Source organism: Oncorhynchus kisutch, linkage group LG3 (genome assembly GCF_002021735.2).
Source record: "Oncorhynchus kisutch isolate 150728-3 linkage group LG3, Okis_V2, whole genome shotgun sequence".
NCBI classification, from domain to species: Eukaryota; Metazoa; Chordata; class Actinopteri; order Salmoniformes; family Salmonidae; genus Oncorhynchus; species Oncorhynchus kisutch.
Window position 1 is genome coordinate 42,857,541 of NC_034176.2, and position 19,584 is coordinate 42,877,124.

The window sequence follows — 19,584 nt, forward strand, 5'->3', positions numbered from 1 at the left end:
TAGCCTTGATTTCTTATCCTAATGTTGTGCTGATCACATTTATGATGTATGGTGTCTCACTCTTTCTTTCTTTCTTTCTTTCTTTCTTCCCCCTCCAGGCCAATGTCAACGCTCAACCCGTACACGTTTGGTATCTCAGCCACTGACAGCGACGCTGATATAGCCTCTGGGGACAGTGTGAGTCTGGCCCGCTCCATCAGTAAAGACAGCCTGGCCTCTAACGTAGCCAACCTCACCCCCAAACACCAGGGTCTCACCCCCCAGGGCCACACCCTGATCGGACCCGCCCAGGTAGGCCGCGCCCCAGTCAGCCCTGCACCCCGCCGAGTCAACGGCCACGGCCTGCTGGGAAACGTCAACATGGAGGAGGAGGAGGAGCAGCTTGTGTCGGTGATGAGGACTGAAGCGTCAACAGCTCTCCCCAGCTCTCCCCAGAGCCGCGAGGCGACGCAGCCAACTGCTGGGGCCAGGCCCAAGGATAGCTTTTACTTAGAACCACTGATGCCTGCTGTGTTGAAATCAGCAAAAGAGAAGTCTGTATGCCTGAATAAGGAGGAGGAGAGTGGGGAGGTGGGGCGATCGTGGGGAGCGGGGTCTATCCGGAGAGTAGAGGGGGTGCCTGGACTCGCGGCGTCGGCCAGGAGAAAAATCCCCACAAGCCTAAATCGGACCTCTACTCCCACTTCTAGTGGGGAGTTTGCCGTGTCTGCTGAAGCTTCATTGGCTGGGCCACCCCAGGGACAAGGAGCCTGTAAAAACCTGGTCATCAGTAGTGTGGACCAATCCTCCAGAGAGCCACCTGGGGGCTTCTACCTCCACTCTGACAGTGACAACCAGAATCCTGGTCAGGACCTGGAGCCAGACCTGGACGAGGCTGATGAGGAGGACCTGGATGAAGCTCTCACCACCAAGGACCCAACCAGGCCTAGGAAGGCCTTCGATGAGGAGGAAGAGTCAGCCAAGCTGCAGGAGGACCTGAAGGAGAAAGAGGACAAGGATAAAGGGGATGATGGTGGTAGTGGACGCTCCAGCCCCTGTCTCAGCACCCACTCCCAGGCCAGCAGCCTGGCCAGCGGCAGTATACGCATGACCAGCTTCGCGGAACGCAAGGCCCAGCAGCGCTTTGGCAGCAACCATGACCTGCGACCCAGCGCGTCCAGCTCCCAAAGGACCACCCCAGACGGCTCCGAGTGCAGCGGGCCCCTCGCTCTGCCCACCTCCTGGAGGCTGAAGAGGGACCAGAGCCCCTCCTCGCCCCAGGGGGGGCGGGGGGACGGTGGCACCAACTTGTTGGCTTCTGAGCTGGTCCAGCTCCACATGCAGCTGGAGGAGAAGAGGAAGGCCATCGAGCACCAGAAGAAGAAGATGGAGGTGCTGTCAGCCAGACATAGACAGAAGCTGGGCAAGGCTGCCTTTCTGCACATCGTCAAGAAGGGCAAGAGCGACACCCTGCCCCACCCGCTCAAACCAGACTACAACTCCAAAGAGGAGCTCAAAGGGGGGAGCTCGAAAGATGACTCGTGCCTAGACGCACTGAGAGTGGCCAAAGAGACAGGGTCTGCCACCTCGCCAGTCCCAGATGCCTTAGAGATGGTGGAAAGGAAATGCAGCGGTAGCACCGGTATGCTGCTGGACGAAGAACTGGACCTGAATGAATGTAACCGCTCCATTGAGATGCTGAATGATGCCATCGGCAGCATCCAGCAGCAGATGATGCAGCTGTCCCTCCAGCAGGACCTGCTGATGAAACAGAATGTACAGTCCCCTCCCGGCCCCCCTCCTCCCAACGACAAGACCAGCGGCTCTGAACCAAAAGCCCAATCTGCCGCCCACTTTGTGGAGATGGGCAGCGGCGCACCAACTACCGGTACCGCACCAACCAGGAAACCCCCCAAGCTGACCTCGGCCAGAGGACCAAGGTCCAAGCCCTCTGAGCTGAAGCTGGTCAAGGAGCACGGGAGGCAGGGCCTTACCTCCAGCAGGGCAATCACCCCCACCCACAGCCTGGAGACCCTGCCCCACTTGAGGCAGTTCCCCGGGGGCAGGTCCCCCAGGGCAGACCCCCCTGACACCAGAACCCCCTCTGTTGGTGGAGAGACAATCGGTGTGCAGGACAAGCCTGGACGGAGCGCCACCTTTAGGCTCAACGATGAGGCTAACCTGCGCACAATGGCCCGTATCGACCCGGTAAATGTCACCCCAGAAGTGTCCTTTGAGTGCCTGTCCAGTACCTTGAGGGAGGGGGAGCTGAATTCCTCGGATAGCTCGGGGAAGGAGAACGTCCCCTTGGAGGAAGTGTCATGGAGCAAAGCCCCCCTGATAGAGGTGGACCTGAAGGACCCAGAGGGAGACTGTGGTCAAAACAGCACCATGGATGGGGAAGACGGAGAACAGAAGTCTGGCCTGGGATTCTTCTTCAAGGTGTGTGTGTGGTTTTCTATCAGAACAATTTGTGTGTGTGGTTTTCTGCACAGTTTTACTGGACATTTGAGGAATTTACCGGACGTCCATATGCGTTCAGATCTGAGAGAATGAAAACTCTTACTTGGCCTATAACAGCCTATAACAAATTACAAAAACACTAGGCTTTTCTGTGTTTCGATGTGTATGAAATGCAAAACACTATAGCCTTTTTTTTATAACTTTTCTAAAATAATGATTGTCCACCTCACGGTTCAGCCGTCTGAGATTTGAGCACTAAATGCATCAGGGCATGAGGCCTATAGGCTTAGCGGTCCAGTGTATGATATTAATATTTAAAATATATAAAGGAAGAAAAGCGTAGGCCTTGTTCCAGAGCGATAGTGTTATGCTGGCGGCATGCTACATCACCAACGTTAATTTCTTTATCCTTGTCAGATAGGCTACTGTGTCTCCTATAGAGATAAAGACGTACAGGAGGCAAATTAAGCAATAAGGCCCGAAGGGGTGTAGTATATGGCAAATATACCACAGCTTAGGGATGTTCTTAAGCACGATGCAACACGGAGTGCCTGGACACAGCCCTATTGGCCATATATCACGAACCCCAGTGGTGCCTTAATGCTATTATAAACTGGTTACCAACGTAATTGGAGCAGTCAAAATATTTATTTTATCATACCGATGGTATATTGTTTGATATACCACAGCTTTCAGCCAATCAGCATTCGGGGCTCGATCCACCCAGTTTCTAATAAGTGATGTAAAATAATAATGATCAAACCAATGATTATACTTTCACCCAGGATGCAACTATTTTTACGCTGTAATGTTAAAACAAAATCGGACAACCCTAGAGAAGAATAGTTTACATATTTACCTAGTCGGGTTGTTGTGTTCTATGCGAGATAAATATTATTCTCGAGGCGCTTTCAAGTTGAGAGCCACAGGGAGGGAAAAATGTATTCTGATAAGCAGTCAACGCACAAAAAGTCTTAACACAATCGCTGGAAAACCCATGTTTGTTTATTTATTTGTTTGTTATGCATTTTTTTTCTTTGTAATTTTTTTCCCCAATTTCGGGATATCCAATTTCTAGTTACGATCTTGTCTCATCGCTGCAACTCGGGAGAGGTGAAGGTCGAGACATGCGTCCTTCGAAATATGATCTGCCAATCCACGCTGCTTCTTAACACACTGCTCGCTTAACCCGGGAGCCAGCCGTACCAATTTTTACGGGGAGAAAACACTGTTTGACTGAACCCAGCTTGCAGGTGTTAGAGCTTGCAGGCGGAGTCGCTAGAGCGCGATGAGCCAACGAAAGCCTCCCCTAACCTGGATGGAGCTGGGCCAATTGTGCACCTCCCTCTGTATAGGGATTAAACCCCTGGCTGTAGTTGCGCCTCAGCAATGCCATGCAGTGCCTTAGACTGCTGCGCCGCTCGGGAGGCCCACCACAAATGTATTTTGAAAACAGTTTTGGCCTTTTAAGAGAGGGGATCCCAATTTTTCCATTGCTACCACGTTTATTTCTCTACTTCAATTGTGCGAGTTGCATCGTTTTACAAATGCATTTACAACCGGACTTTCAAGCATGGTTTAGGCGCAGCTGCGCAACACAGAGCTTAATGGGGACATGGTATCTTAAAAGGGCGATGGCATAATTTCATTATAGAAACATGTATTTTTTTGTTTATATATTTATAATAAAATAATTATTAACAATCAGGATGTGTCTAATGGGGTAAATGTAGATGGACAAATCCCAGGATTCAGCCTATGTAAATTGTATAGCCACTATGTTGCATCAGTTGGGCTACAGGCAATTGCGATATGCGCATCTAAGAATATAGACCATTCATAGGTTATTATTTAATTTAACCTTTATTTAACTCAGTTAAGAACAAATTCTTATTTACAGTGACAGCCTAGAACAGTGGGTTAACTGCCTTTTTTCAGGGGCAGAACGACAGATTTTTACCTTGTCAGCTCGGGGATTTGATCCAGCAAGCTTTTGGTTACTGGCCCAACGCTCTAAACCATTAGGCTACCTGCCGTTATCTACATGGTCCAATGTGTAAAAAATATTTTTAAATTTCCAATGCAGCTGTTTTATCTCAATATCAAATAATTACTGGGTAACAATTTAAGTACCTTGTAATAGTTTTCCATTAAAATTGACAAATATAGCTGAACTATTTTACAGTGCTTGTTTCATCAGCTGTTGTACAATATGATACAAATCACAGGAAACAATGTATTTTGACTGCACTGGACCTTTCTAAAATAATTTTTACTGATATGTTATTGGGCACATTGCTGGTGGTGGAAATGATATTTTAGATGGTGTCAGCGTAATTTTATTTAAATTCATTTTGGACTAGAATGTATTTTTTTAAGTCACCAGGACTGAGCTTCTCAGTTCTACATAAAAAATGATCTCCGGGAGGACCCAGGACCACCTAAGCAAGGGAACTGGAATTGACAAACTTGCTGTTTTTAAAAATGGTCCTCTTTCCCTAAAGGCATGATGGTCATGCCTTTCTTACATGAAAGGGGAGGTTAACAATCGATCTGAGATTGATTTACGTTTCAGTCATGGGATTTTTTTGTTGTTGCTTTAATCCTTGTAATTACGAAAATAAATGAAAGTTCCAAAATTGCATTCTAACTTAAGAGCGATTTGCACACAGTAGCCTGCATTTGGTTGTGCTAATGTTCTTCTCATCTTTGTCCACTACAATAGGCATTTTCACTAAAGGCAAACTTAAAAAAAAAAAAAATTAATTGTCCGAGCGGATGGTCAGGGGGCAATTATAATAATTTGTAAGCTGCAAATTGACCATAACGAAGCCTAAAAATAGATTGTATTTGAAAATAATTGAATATCTTGAATTACATGATCACATACAGTATGGCTCTTGGGAGCAGATTTCCCACATTTTTTTTGTTGCTAAATTATTGTGGGCCAAGGCTCCTCTCACTAGTTCTTTCTCTCAGCAGAAGGTGCATGTAAGGCTGTGCGGGAATGGTGCTGTAGCACGAAATCCGTTGTATGATTGGTAGCCTAATTGGGAGATTGTTTTTCTCCCGGCCAGGCTACAATTTTATTTTTTTTATTGGCCAAAAACCGGCAATTACCGGCTAACTGTGTGTGTGTGTCATAAAGTGGACAAGATATAGGGCCTATTCTCATCTTTTGGGTGGTCGAATGTCTAGGACAGGGAAAGGTATTACATCATTTTTATAGTACAACATTTTCCGGGAAGGAATAATATAAAATTCTACATTTTACTGAATAAATAAAGCAAGAGACGAGGAAGGAGACACAGGCAATTGTTTGTGGCGTAAATAAAGTTTTATTGAATGTCATTGAGTAAAATGCTCCTAGTAAGTGTGTTGTATTGTGCCACAGGATGAACAGAAGGCGGAGGATGAGCTGGCTAAGAAGAGGGCAGCGTTTCTCGTAAGGCAGCAGAAGAAGGCTGAGGATGCCCGGTTACGCAAACTACAGCTGGAGTCAGAGACTGAACAGAAGCGGGAAGAGTCCAGGTAACAAACATGACGTCTTTACAACCAAATCAAAACTATGTCTGCTAGATCAGTCATAATGCTCAGGTAGGATAAGACTGTTTTTAAGCACTAGCTTAAAAACCACCAAAGCCCTCCCACAATAGTGTGTGTTACCGGTATAGTCACAAGTTTTGCACACCTGTGTATTTGGACTATTTACGTTGACCCCCTACCTACATGTACAAATTAGCTCGACTAACCTGTGCCCCTGCACATTGACCCATGTATATAGCCTCGTTATTGTTATTTTCACACCTGTGTACCTGGACTATTTACGTTGACCCCCTACCTACATGTACAAATTAGCTCGACTAACCTGTGCCCCTGCACATTGACCCATGTATATAGCCTCGTTATTGTTATTTTATTTTTTACTTAAGAACTGCTTTGCTGGTTAAGGGCTTTTAAGTAAGCATTTCACGTTAAGGTCTACACCTGTTGTATTCGGCGCATGTGAAAAATAACATTTGATTTGAAATGTTAATTCATAGAAAAACACAGAAAATGGTAGTATTGTCCCTCCTCCGTCCTCTTCCGTGTTAAGTCTTTTCAAAATCTGCAGTTGTTGAGTCTGTGGTCTGTCTCTCCCCCTAGGCGGAAGGCGGAGGAGGACCGGATGAGGAAGGAGGAGGAGAAGGCCCGTAGGGAGCTGATCAAGGAGCAGTACCTGAGGAGGAAGCAGCAGGAGCTGATGGAGGAGCAGGGCCTTGGCAGCCCAGCCAAGCCCAAGACCCCCAAGACCAAGCCTAAGAAACCCAGTCACCAGACTCACAGACCCAAGTCTGCGTTCAGCAGAGAGGAGTCATCCAGCGACACCTTCTCTTCCAAGTGCTCTTCATCTACACGTAATAACCACCACACTTTTGTTCATCTTACTAGGCCAGGGGTTAATAACTCCTGTCCCAGAGGACTACAGTGTGTGCAGACTTTTATTCCAGTCCTGCACTAATACATCTCATTCAGCTGCGCTGGGAGGGAAAAAAAACCCTGTTAACACTGTGGTTCTCTGGAACCAGGATTGGTTCACATCCTTGGTCCAGGTCAGTTTCATGTCTCCCAATTCCCTTTGAGAAAATATTGCCGATTTTGCAGTCATGCGTTTCTGTGTGGGGATAGGAGTGTAATAGGAAGAGTTAGCTATACTAAGATGGAATCTATATTTTGGTGCTCTGTAGCTGACAACCTGAGCAGTGCCCAGTCAGGCTCCAGTCTGTCCCTGGCCTCTGCTGCCACCACTGAGGCAGACAGCGTTAACTCTGGAGGAGCAGGATCCCAACGGTAAGTTGAATATGTAGCTGGGTGCTTGTGTAAGAATTTTGTTTTAGGTGTAATTGATTGTCAGTGTTTACTACCTCTTCTGTGCCATTTTTTTAAACCTCTTCTTTTTCTTTTTGATCGTCATCCGTGTGCTCTGCTTTCCGTTGCCAGTGGTGAGTCTGAGTCTTTCCCAGGCCTGAGTCGAAACGCCAGTCGAAACACTGAGAGAGACTGGGACAACGGCTCCACTGCATCTTCAATCAACTCCATGGCAGAATACACTGGTCAGTACACATGAAAGTCAGTCTCTTGTCATACTGGGAAACACTCTTTCCCATAATGTTCCAATAATATTCCCGTAACACCCCTACAATGTTCCCATAAAACCATTGCTCTGCTCACGTTCTCCTCGTCTCTATTAATGTTAGCATTTAATGCTAAGACTTGTCGTTCCACTGTGTCTCCCTCAGGTCCCAAGCTGTTCAAGGAGCCCAGTTCCAAGTCCAATAAGCCCATCATCTTCAACGCTATCTCTCACTGCTGCCTGGCTGGCAAGGTCAATGAACCCCAGAAGAACACCCTCCTAGAGGTAAAGCTTTACCTAACTGTGAAATGCTATTAACGTGCACTCCAGAGCAAATGGTCACGCGCGCACACACAGGTGAGCCATCATTTCACTGTTACGATGGATATGGATATTCAAGATAATATACTGATTTAAATTACTGGAATAATTGATCTAATTTGAATTCATTTGGTTATCCTATCCAAATTCATCTGAGGGGCACCATTTAAGGGTTTTGCTATAAAGACCCCTTGAATTAACACTATCAGTAGTTATTAACTGTTATACCATTGTAATCCTATATCGACAGTAGTCGTAATCAACAGTCAATTTACTATATGTTCATTCTGAACGGTCATCAAGCTCTGACTTCAAGAATCAAATTGTTCCTTAGGGACTTCAATGCAACAGATATACGTCAAAGTTGTATTGCTAGACTCAAATGGATTGAAAATGAAGGTTGGTACAGTTGTCTTAATAGACACAAGATACAAAGGGAATGCAGTAGAATCACTGAAGTAGGAAACTCTACAGCTTTGTTTCAGGCTTATGTACTCACAGGCAGATGTGATGACACTTGAACACGACTTTGGAGAATTGGACATTTTGTTATTTGTGAAAACAGGAGAAGTGAAAGCGGCTACATCAGTACAGTTTCACAGCCGTGAAACTATAGGCTCCCCAATCAGGGGTATACCGGCCCAGTTACAGGTTAACACCTGCTGTGGGCAGCGCTAGCACAGTATAGGTTATTCATTCAGAGTAACAGTCTTACAATCAATCACTGCCACGTTTACACACACAGCGTCACCCAAAGGGAAATGAAATACAATGTATTTCCATGTATTTTTAGCTGAGTGTCACCTGGTTCAGTTGGATTTCTGTTATGACCGAGAGGAAACAGGCATTGGAGTTTGCAGCCGAAGAAGCTTCTTCCCTCGTCGGAGCTCTTTCTTTCTCAGTCCTCAATTCCATTCGGTCCAAAGAGAGAACGTTTAAGGCACTCGGGGGCAGTAGAATGTTTGGGGGCAGTAGAATGTTTGGGTCCTCATTGGGAGAGAGAGAAACTCAGCGGTTCATTGTGAGTGAGCAGAGTGTGTCCAGCCAAGTTCCTCTCAGGAGATGGCCACCTCTGTCAGAGTTGGATTGTGCAAGTCAAAGTTGCGTTAGGTTCTCGATTTAGATGGATCATTGCCTCCAAGGCGTGGCCGCACCTCACGAAGAGCTGATCTCATTTCTGTTTAGGGAGTCCTCTCACTTATAGGCGGACTCTAATGGTCGGATAGAGTGACATGGGAACTCATATCTCATAATTCTCACAAGATAAACCTGAGATTTTCTCATAAGTGTTCACAGAATGGTATGTAAATGTGTTTATACAAGAAAAACGATCTCTTGGATGAAGTACATACAGTAGCCCCCCCCCCCCCCCCCCCCAACACACAAAAAAACAGGCCATTCAGTCGTTAAGGGAGAGCAGTTTATTTTTCTTATAATAGCCTTTAAAGGGGCACCGTCTAATACAAATTAACTTTCGACCTGGAATGTGGTACTTTAAGGACTTTTGTTTTTCGTCACCTCTCCCCCCCTTGTGGGCTCTTCGTCACAACATCGTCAAATTGCAAGGTAGGGATGTGAACCACGAAACTCAAGAGTTTAGGTCTTCTGTCCTATTTATCAGTAATTTAGTCCAGCCAAACCCCATGCTGTGTAAATGAGCACAGTAACATGTAGGTCACATTTAGTGGGCCAGAATGAGCTGCTCAGCTCAATATTATCCAGCTGTAGCACGGCATGTTCATGTCCTAAACGCACACTGATGTCCTGTTTTTAAAGTGCTCTGAGTTTTACTGATTAAAACCGTTGACTAAAACTTTAGTCTAGAGTTTTTGCGGGTCAATCAGGTGGCCAGGAAGGGAAAACTCTCGACCCTTCCCAGGAGGACATCCAGGCATCACTGTACCTGGGGGTATCAAATTGCTTAAAATGTGAGACTGCTTCTCAAGATAGTTGTCAGACATACAAACTAACAACCCCCCCCCCCCCCTCCATCTCATCCCAGGAGCTGGAGAAGGTTGAGGCTCACCACCTGATGATCCTGTTCAGGGACGGGGGCTGCCAGTTCCGGGGAGTCTACTCCTTCTTCCCAGACACGGAGGAGATCCTCAAGCTGACTGGCACGGGCCCTAAGAGCATCAGCAAGAAGATGATTGACAAGCTCTACAAGTACAGCTCGGACCGCAAGCAGTTCACCGTCATCCCCGCCAAGACTGTGTCGGTCAGCATAGACGCCATCACCATCCACAACCACCTGTGGCAGGCCAAGAGAACCACTGTGCCAAAGAAGAGCGGGAAATAATCTGTGGAGGCCCTTGGAACTCTGGGGTCCCATTCCACTCCATGGTTGTCCTAGGTTCCATTCCACCCTGCTCTCCTGGATAAACTGCATTGATGTCCACTGCCAATAAACTCCCTCTATCAAGCTGAAGGAGAGGCCACATGTATGGGCAGACACGTGGCCCCTTCAGTTCACACTAATGTGGGGGCATGGATGGATGTATGCATCTGTGCTGGTGGCCTGCGAGTGGGATTGTCATCTGCATGAACCAATATGGAGGGTCCTCTTTGTCTGGATCTCAATGTATTCTGTTCAGGGTGTCCATCGATCAATTCATTCGGTTCTGTTTTTCTAAAGACTCTTAAGAGAAGCATGTGGCATTTTTTCATGTGGTGGGTTTCTTTTTACTTGAAGTATTTATTGGTTTGGCACTGAATGGTTGAGCTCAGCTGCAGTAGTCCATACAACACTACCCCCCCCCCCCTCGCTCTTATTGGACTGGTTATGACTGGTTATGACCCTACGAACACCCCTCTCACTCTTGTTGGAGGGGGTGGGTTGTTCATAATCTCTCTATTGCAAAATCTGACCTGAAAGGACCTTATGTCCCTTCTGGATGTAAAAGGAGCGTTCTGCTGCAACAAAACAATCTGCAGTCGAACAAACTGGACGTTATCTACCAGACAAGCATCGCCAACCTTGCCTCTCCAGTTATCTTTCTGTCCAATGTGCTGCTTTGATCTCCTGTTTGTTACCTGGGCTCCTCCCAGACCATCTGCTGGCCTTCTTCATGCGTCATAGTGGTACTGTCAACTGTCTATTTATTCAAACTTCAACCCGATTTTTAAATGCATATCAGCCTGTTGTAGCACTGTCTATCTGGTGTGTAGAATTATGATGGTCGTTTTTTAAACTACTCGTCTACTCGCCTTTTAACCCTCTAAAACGAGGGTGTGAAGACGAGGAATAATAGGCTTTGGTACTGTAGAAAAATGTCAAGATGCTTATTTTTTTAGTTTTTGTGTTATTTTGTTTTATATTGAGCAGTGTGGTGGGTTATACAGCAATTGAGCTTTATGTTATGTGTGTTTCATCATCCATGAATCTGTCTGTCTGACGTCAGCTAGTTCGAGCTAGTCGTGTTTCTCTTCACTGGGCACTACTATGTCCTGTATAAAGGTGCACTCCACTCACGATCACGTTTCAAAGGCTTTTATCATGCAATGTACCCCCCCCTCCCTTCTATCCCACGAGTGATCGGCTACCCACCAGGGGTGGGGTCCATTCCATTTCAATTCAGGGAGTAAACTATCATTTCAAGTCCATTGGAATTAAAATGTTGGCTTCGTTCCTAAATTAACTGAATTGACCCCAACCCTGCTACCCACCCAGCTTCCTCCCCCTCCCCTTCTGCAGCCCTTTCCCCAGAGAGCTGCATGCTCTTGTTCTGAAGAGTGCGTGCGTCCTGCTGGAACCGGTTTGAATGACATTATTTAATATATTCATAATGGGTTACTCTGTGGGACTGTGGTCTATTTTATTTACCTACCAACCAACATTAAAGACCATTCCTGAAAGGTGTCAACAAACACTGCCACCATTTTCCATTTTTCTCTGTCCAAGTGCTTATTATTAGATACCATATGTTGGCCTCAAGAACAACTATAAGTGTTGCACGTGCACTTTACTGACTGAGTACAAAAAGTGGAATTCGACTTTAAACGGACATTTTGAAACGTATTGCAAACAAACAGAACATGGTTAAGTTTTTTTTTTAAACAACTCCTGTACACTCCCAACAGAGAAACACTACCCTTCCTGAACTAAAACAAAGCACTAAGATTTAACACTTGAGCAGTCGATTTAAGAAGTCCTCGTTTCTTCACTACTACGGCTGTCTCCAAAAATACGTAGAATACTTGATTATAATTTGCTGCATTTGGTTTATTTTTTTAATAGATCTTTTCAATGTTAGCGTTTTTATGTTTACTAAAAGATTGTATAGGCATTGATGACCATTTTGTTACTGTATGCAATTTCCATGCCTGTTCATTTTACTATTTCTTTCAGATCATACCATCTATTTATTTTAAACGAACGCACTGAAACAGAATAAAATTTTCAAGTTAATAAAACACATTTTCATATTTTTTTTGTTCACATTGTTTAGAATACATTTGAGTTAAAATACATGTTTCAGCCTACATCACCAGCAGTTCAATGTATAGTTTGGCATTCACGTGCATGTTTCACGACTATTCAGACACCTACAATACATATTTGCATATTTACATATATTTTTGCATGCTCTGTTTTCACTCCCGCACCAGTTACCTAGGGTTATTGATGGCATCTTTCACTTAAATTGAATATCAAGTAGATCTAAAGTTTTTTTTTTTTTTCAACGGTGCTGAGCCAAAAATACTAATAAGTGAAGTTAAACCCAGATCACAAGTAACCTACAAGGGTGTTAGTGAGATGTGCTGCTATCCTCCAAGCCTCCCTGGTGTTAACTGTCTCCCACCACCCAACTGGAACAACGGTGCCCGGCATGCTTCGCTTGCAGCAGGACTCATAACCATGGTAAACATCTACAGACATACATAGGTCTGCCATGGCAACAGACTTTATTCTCTGCAGGTGGCTCAGTGTCACGTATTTTGTCACAAGATTATCTGTGACTTGCAGGTCCCATCTGAGAGACTAGTTCTAACTCTGTTCTGTGTCTGACGAAAACTATTTCAGAAGCAAACCAGATGCCTGGCATTTGAGGCCACATTCATCATGAACGGTGAGTTCTTATTCCTTGTTTTGATGGTTGTCACAGCCATGTATTTGTATTGAAGGTATGCTATGAGCTGAGGTTCCCTTACTGTTGCTTATCCCACAGTGTCTGCTGCTGGCCTTTCTGTGATGATGCTGTATGGGGTTCTGGTCTCGGTGCGCTCCAACATTTGTGCTCAGGAGGTACAGATTTACATCTGTCAAGAGATCCCACAAAGTAAGTCCTTTTAGAAACAAAGCTATTTGATCACAAAACTAAACAATAACATGGATATTTTGGCTCTCATCTATGGCATTTTGATATTGCATATTTGGGTCAATCTACTCTCTATGATCAACATTCTATCAAATACCTATGAACAAGACTTAACGCCCTTACACACTTGTATTTTTATTACCTCAGGTTACCCTGTTGGCCTGGCCTCTCTGGTGCTCTTTGTAAGTAATGTTGGAGCAATCAACCATACTGTGTTCAGTAGTGACAACCTGGCCTCAGTCACCCGTCTCACCATCAACAACGCTGGTATCACCAACATCTCATCCAGAGCTCTCTGGTTCTTCTGTGACCTCAAAACCCTCAGCCTGGACCGCAACAACATCTCCCAGCTCAACCCAGACTGGTTCAGCCAACCAGCCATCCTCCAAAACCTCACCCTAATTCAGAACCATATTGAGGTTGTAGAGGACTCCATGCTTAGTGGGTTAACTGGTCTAATTAGCCTAAACCTGACCAGGAATATGATCCAGAGCATTGCTCCTGGTAGTTTTAGCACCCAGTCCCATCTGGCCAGTTTGGACCTGTCTGGTAATAGGATCGTAACCATCAGTCCTGGTAATGTAGCATGATGTACTACATTACCCATAATGCACAGTGTATATCCTGTTTTATCTTAGTAAAGAAGTTCCTGAAGCTGACAATGGTGTACTGTCTTATCAATACAGGTAGTTTCAGTGGACTCACTGGCCTAACTAGTCTCAACTTGGCCAGTAATAGGATCAAGAGCATCAGTCCTGGCTGTTTTAGCGCTCTGACCAGTCTGGCCTACTTGGATCTGTCTGGTAACAGGCTGACTAGGGTTAACCCCCAGGATCTGCTCCCACTCTCCCCCTCCACACATATCAGGCTGGATGGCAACCCCTGGGACTGCTCCTGTGGAGTGGAGGACTTTGTCATCTTCCTCAGAGGTAGCGTTTTCTAGTAATTTGTGGGTAGGGGTTATGGTGGGGTATAAGTGCTGTAAAGTGATCATATTTAGTATATTTTTATTGCAAAAAGCTTCAATTTTTTATTTTTTTTATCTACAAATGCTATGAAAATTGTAATGAGTGAAACTAATTAATTAGGCTTGAGCCACCCACACAATGACTACCACACACAACCCACACACATTATGTTCTATATGTCACTATTGTGTATCCAGGTCTGCAGAATGCCTCTCTGCTGGAGAGGGAGATGGAAGTGACGTGTGCCAGCCCATCAGCCCTGAGAGGCCAGCCTGTGTGGAACGTGTCCAAGTGTTTGATACCTAACCCACAGCCTCAGGAGGATACCCACATACGGCCCCCAGCCATGTCCATCACTGTCTCCACACTCATAGCAGTGATCGGTAGGTTCTGGAGCAGTGCTGTACAGTGTACACTACAAAGAAATCCGATAGAACACAATAGTATTGCCTATACATATCTTTGGTACAGTATGTTAAGACTGGTTTTAGTCGATCTCATAACGAACAATTTACACTATTATGCTATCAGGCAAAATATGTATCGTGGTCCATTCATATAACACAACAGAATCAAGTGTGAACATAATCTTCACTAACTCTAGCTTGTCTTGTCTTCCAGTGGTGCTGTGTATCCTGATCTGTGGGGTCTGTGCCCTGGCTGTAGTCTGGAGGAGGAAACGTGAGACCAAACAGGTGAAGCCCAGTCTGGAGACAAAACGGGAGGAGGAAGCCGCAGAGCAGCCAGACAGTTCCACCCTCCACCGACAGGTGGCTTCTTCAATGTCTGTCTGGGATCCAGAGCTTGCTGTGAGGACTTACAGATCTGGAGTCAGAGCCAAGTCTGCTGATGCTGTCCTCTCCACGTCCCAGTTCTGCAGAGCAGAGAGAGAAGCACACAGGGTGGTGGTGGAGACTGAGCGAGAACTATACAGGACGGAAAGTGTGAGAGAGAGCCCGTTAAAAGAGATGAGGAACTCCGAGGAAGAGAACAGCAAAGAGCCAGGAGATAATGAGTCCCAGGGGGTAGATAGAAACCTGACAGGAAAAGATGATATTAAGGGTGAAGTGAGTCAGGAAAAGGACAGAGATGAGAGAGATGATGATGGAACTGTGAATCTGCAAGATGGCGGCCAAAACATAATATGTGTATCCCAGGATTCGGAGACCATACCGTACCTGACCATCGGTGCTGACCCGGCCGAAACAAACCTTGAACGCCAAAAAGGTCCAAGTCCACAGAAAGTCATGACAAGGATTTCCACTTGGCCCCCCACCTCAGCTCAGTGGCAGACCCACTTCGCCATACAGAGAGAGGGGCTCTATGTCTTCCCTGAGAATGACCCTGGCCAAGAGGTCGAAGGTGAAACAGAGAACCAATCACCTGACCAAGAGTTCGAACAGATCCAGTCACCTGACCCCGGGGAAACCGAGAACCAATCACCTGACCTTGAGCAAGAGTTTAAAGATGACACAGATAATCGTTCAGCTGATGTTTCTGTCAGTGTTCTGGAGTCTTCACCCCCAGAAGGGGTGATGGGTGAGGTCAATGCTGAGGAGAACTGCAGCACACCACCAGACTTAGAGACATCCTCTCCAGAGTATGATCCAGAACCTCTTACTGAGATAAGCGAGACCCTGTCAGACCTGGTCAACACTTCCCTGTCTAGTAATGTCCTGACCCAGACTGAGACCAATCCTGGTCAAGAAAATCCTGAAGAATTGGATAACAAACCCACACAAATTATAAACAGGGCTGTACAGAGTGAAGGCAAATCAAACCGAAAGGGGGTGCCAAAGAGAGCAGGCAGGAGCAGAGAGAGTAGTGGAGCTCCCCCTAGTGGTGTCTCCCCCAGTGACGACAACCTGCTACTGGATAATGAATACGCCTATATTGACTTGCTGCACGAGGTGGTTCAGAACCAGGGCCGATGGACCAGAGAGAGGTGGAAACAGACTCACCTCAACAAAGCAGCAAGCAAGCACCAGGGACATTAAACTACAGACTGGCTTTTATGATCTGGTGTTGTCTTGTGTTTTTACTTGTCCTGTCTATTGGTGTATGTAATAGTCTGTAGTGTTTTGAAAAGTGCTATACATAATAAAATGTATAATTAACTGTGTTTTTCCCCTTTCCTGTGGTGACAAAGGGTGAGCAACCCCACCATTAGATGTGTTTGAGTGATCATTTCTCTCTGTGATTAAACTACAGGAGTGTTTTTCCATTCCAATGTTTCTGGCTGCATGCAGCATTTATTGTTCATATTTTACATCACGGTAGAGAAGTACACATACTTCGGAATAAGAAAAAGTACAAAATGGATAAAACCTTTTTGACAATTAACTAAAAATATGATAAAGGTAAACAGAAGACTTTGTCTGGAGGACATGCATGGTCCCATTATAATGATATGCAGACAAATAACAAGTGGGAGATATGATTAATTTTCTAGTTGTGATACTTCACCCAGGTCACCTAACTGTAGGAAAACGTATCTGGTTTGGCAAACTTTCTCTCAAAACATGCTTTTTGTGTTTGCATGCCCCTTTCTATATTACAGTATGAACTTCAAAAACATATTTTTTTTACGGAACAACTCCAATAAGAGAATTCCCTTGTGGTTCCGTTCACATACAACAACGATGAGGGGGGAGGACAAGAGGTGATGATCTGTAAACTGCCCTTCTGGGGGCCTGGCTAGTATGGAACATATTTGATCTACACATACATACAGTACTTCAATGGGAATGGGGGACACATTGCGTTACATTACATCCCAAAACACATCAAGGACTACTCCAGAGATATTCAAACGGCAAAATAATGTAAAAGCCTGACATAACCCACTTTTTTCCTTATCTAACCTTTCCATCAACTTAATCTCATTCAGGCAATGCATGTTCAGAACTACTTCCCTAGTACATTTTATAACAAACAAGCAGAAATGGCACATATCAAAATATATTCTGTTGTTTACAAATGACAATGATCATTTAAAACTTTGCAAATGTACTTAAAAGGCCTAGGGCTCTATTCAATCTTTACAGCTGAAGCGTTAGACTCCGCGATAGAAATGTGAAGGTAATATGCAGTGTTTACCGGTGAATGCCGTCTCCGCTAAATTGGGAATAGCCAATGTCCTCTTTAGGTATGCCAGGAGCTGCTTGTGGATTTGATAGCTCTAACACCGAAAAACAACCGCTATGCGGATGTCGTCTAAAGCGATCGGATTGAATACAGCCCTTTAAAAGTTGATATACTATATATAACACTGACTGTATGGCGGCTGATTCATACTGTGCAAATACTAAAGTCTTTTATTGTATCGTTAAAGTTTCGGGTTAAAGGGTCATGCTATAATGCTCTATTAACGACCACAGAGCTTAGTGCAAAAATATTTCAAGTCCCATTTGTTTTCATTTGACTAATAATGACCAAAAGAACGCTGAACCAAACAATGAGGATAAAAAAATGTTTACAATAATATCACCACACATATTAGTCCAAGCAAAACAGTATCAGAAATACAACATAAATATCTTAAATAATTATTAAAATATATAAAGCACACACAATACTACATTTACTGTACAAGTGAAATGACATATTGGAAGGCAAGCTTGCAACATTGCACTCCAAGCCATATTAACAGACTTCAAGTAATAGTTCACTCCAACTCAACATCAGATTACTTTTGATATCATTTTGGAGTGACCTATCACTTTAACTATGCTTGTATCTTATTGTGCAATATAAGTACTCATAACAAGTGTTCATAACATAGGGTTGCCACTGTAAACAGCTGTGAAAGATTGTTCTACTGTAATTAATCAAATCCTGTCAGAAATGTGGAATGATTGATCATTGGCTTTCGTAGAACATTGACTGATACATAAAGAACCAGAAACTGTATGGCACAAATAGAATGACGTAGGTGCATGGCGTAATTTATTAAGGTTCATCCATCCATTAAGTATTCTATACTTTTTAATAACAAATAGCATGATATTTGAAAAAAAAAAATGTATACAGAATGAGCAGTAAAAGATAGTGTTTAAAAAAATTGCTTATAAAAGTCTTCACACTGTGAAGTTGAACCAACGTGGAATAGATGTTGAATTGACGTCTGGGCCCAGTGGGTTGTGCTCATAAGGAAAATAATAAGTTCTCATGTACTTTCATGATTGATGTGTAAGAATACTGCCAGGAATTCTTGTTAAGGAATAACATTTTCTGTACATGACTTGATTTTGCAACTGATATTCACACAGTCTACACACACACATGCCAAGTGTGCTTGGTGTAGCTCGCAGGCGCGCCATTTGGGCAGAGTTTGCCCTTTCGACACCTTTCTATTGGTGCTAAAGTGTAAGCAAGCTCCACCCACCTAGTATGCCGACGAGCTAAATCAAACAAACCTCTAAATATTCAGAGCATCACATGACCTCCGACATAATCTGTCTCTCCTCTCCTTTGGTTGGTTACCAGTATGTTTCCATCGACTGGTGCATTGTTCATGTTTTATCTTTTGCAAAGAGGGCAATGTCTGAGTCTGTGTGTCTGATGCTCTCTAAGAGGTTAAGGTAATGACGAGGCACTCTTCATGCATCCTCCCATAGCAGCTCAGTGACACGTGTCTCTCTGTAAGTCTGACATAGGGTGAAGGGGGATTGGAAGGTAAGGGTGGGCAAGGGCAGTGGGGATCTTCCCCTTGTATGGCACAAATAGAATGTATCACGTGCAAAGGCCGTGAGACAAGGGGGCAAGAGGTCCGGGGGTGGAGAGACAAGGGGGCGAGATGTCCGGGGGTGGAGAGACAAGGGGGCTAGAGGACCGGGGGTGGAGAGACAAGGGGGCAAGATGTCCGGGGGTGGAGAGACAAGGGGGCGAGAGGTCCGGGTGTGGAGAGACAAGGGGGCGAGAGGTCCGGGGGTGGAGAGACAAGGGGGCGAGAGGTCCGGGGGTGGAGAGACAAGGGGGCGAGAGGTCCGGGGGTGGAGAGACAAGGGGGCGAGAGGTCCGGGGGTGGAGATACAAGGGGGCGAGAGGTCGGGGGTGGAGAGACAAGGGGGCAAGAGGTCCGGGGGTGGAGAGACAAGGGGGCAAGAGGTCCGGGGATGGAGAGACAAGGGGGCAAGAGGTCCGGGGGTGGTGAGACAAGGGGGCAAGAGGTCCGGGGGTGGTGAGACAAGAGGGCAAGAGGTCCGGGGGTGGTGAGGCGAGGGGATTTCAGAGGTGGGTCTCATCCCTGGTCTCTGTGCCAAAGTCCTGCCTCGTTTGGCCGCCGCCGCTGCTCTGCCCCTGAGCCGCATCCTCGGGCACGTCGGGCCCTGCCAGCGGGTCGGACCGGATGATGTAGCTAGAGAGAGGTGAGGACAAAACTAACTCTCTTGGGTCAACATCTAGATATTTATAGAACACA

General features: G+C 45.3%; 3 protein-coding genes across 10 annotated transcripts in view; 2 read left to right on the top strand and 1 right to left on the bottom strand.

Moving 5' to 3' along the window:
• The window catches only part of camsap1b (calmodulin regulated spectrin-associated protein 1b), a 39,593-nt gene extending 27,497 nt beyond the window's left edge, over positions 1 to 12,096 (top strand). For 2 of the 4 annotated variants that reach the window (XM_020475355.2, XM_031806607.1), the window contains 7 exons: positions 99 to 2,421; positions 5,837 to 5,973; positions 6,589 to 6,839; positions 7,170 to 7,272; positions 7,423 to 7,535; positions 7,722 to 7,840; positions 9,879 to 12,096. In XM_020475355.2, coding sequence (XP_020330944.1) covers positions 99 to 2,421; positions 5,837 to 5,973; positions 6,589 to 6,839; positions 7,170 to 7,272; positions 7,423 to 7,535; positions 7,722 to 7,840; positions 9,879 to 10,175 — 3,343 coding nt within the window. In that variant the 3' untranslated portion in view covers positions 10,176 to 12,096. The remainder of the gene's footprint in view (positions 1 to 98; positions 2,422 to 5,836; positions 5,974 to 6,588; positions 6,840 to 7,169; positions 7,273 to 7,422; positions 7,536 to 7,721; positions 7,841 to 9,878) is intronic. The other 2 variants (XM_020475369.2, XM_020475360.2) reach the window with 1 other exon arrangement.
• LOC109872505 (uncharacterized) lies at positions 11,821 to 16,280 on the top strand. Its single transcript, XM_020463771.2, has 7 exons — positions 11,821 to 12,737; positions 12,900 to 12,945; positions 13,045 to 13,155; positions 13,342 to 13,770; positions 13,881 to 14,123; positions 14,360 to 14,545; positions 14,784 to 16,280. The coding sequence occupies exons 1-7, from the start codon at positions 12,633 to 12,635 to the stop codon at positions 16,157 to 16,159; spliced, it is 2,496 nt and encodes an 831-aa protein (XP_020319360.2). The 5' UTR covers positions 11,821 to 12,632; the 3' UTR covers positions 16,160 to 16,280.
• A 3-nt stretch (positions 16,281 to 16,283) lies between these two features.
• The window catches only part of LOC109874017 (potassium channel subfamily T member 1-like), an 80,348-nt gene continuing 77,047 nt past the window's right edge, over positions 16,284 to 19,584 (bottom strand). For 3 of the 5 annotated variants that reach the window (XM_031806618.1, XM_031806624.1, XM_031806611.1), the window contains one exon: positions 16,284 to 19,521. In XM_031806618.1, the coding sequence (XP_031662478.1) occupies positions 19,392 to 19,521 (130 nt within the window). In that variant the 3' untranslated portion in view covers positions 16,284 to 19,391. The remainder of the gene's footprint in view (positions 19,522 to 19,584) is intronic. The other 2 variants (XM_020465756.2, XM_031806629.1) reach the window with 1 other exon arrangement.

Coding starts and splice junctions, on each gene's coding strand:
- LOC109872505 (XM_020463771.2), top strand. CDS start 12,633: ATGTGCTGCTATCCTCCAAGCCTCCCTGGTGTTAACTGTCTCCCACCA. Junction 12,946..13,044: donor GGCCACATTCATCATGAACG/GTGAGTTCTTAT, acceptor CTTATCCCACAG/TGTCTGCTGCTGGCCTTTCT. Junction 14,546..14,783: donor CACACTCATAGCAGTGATCG/GTAGGTTCTGGA, acceptor CTTGTCTTCCAG/TGGTGCTGTGTATCCTGATC.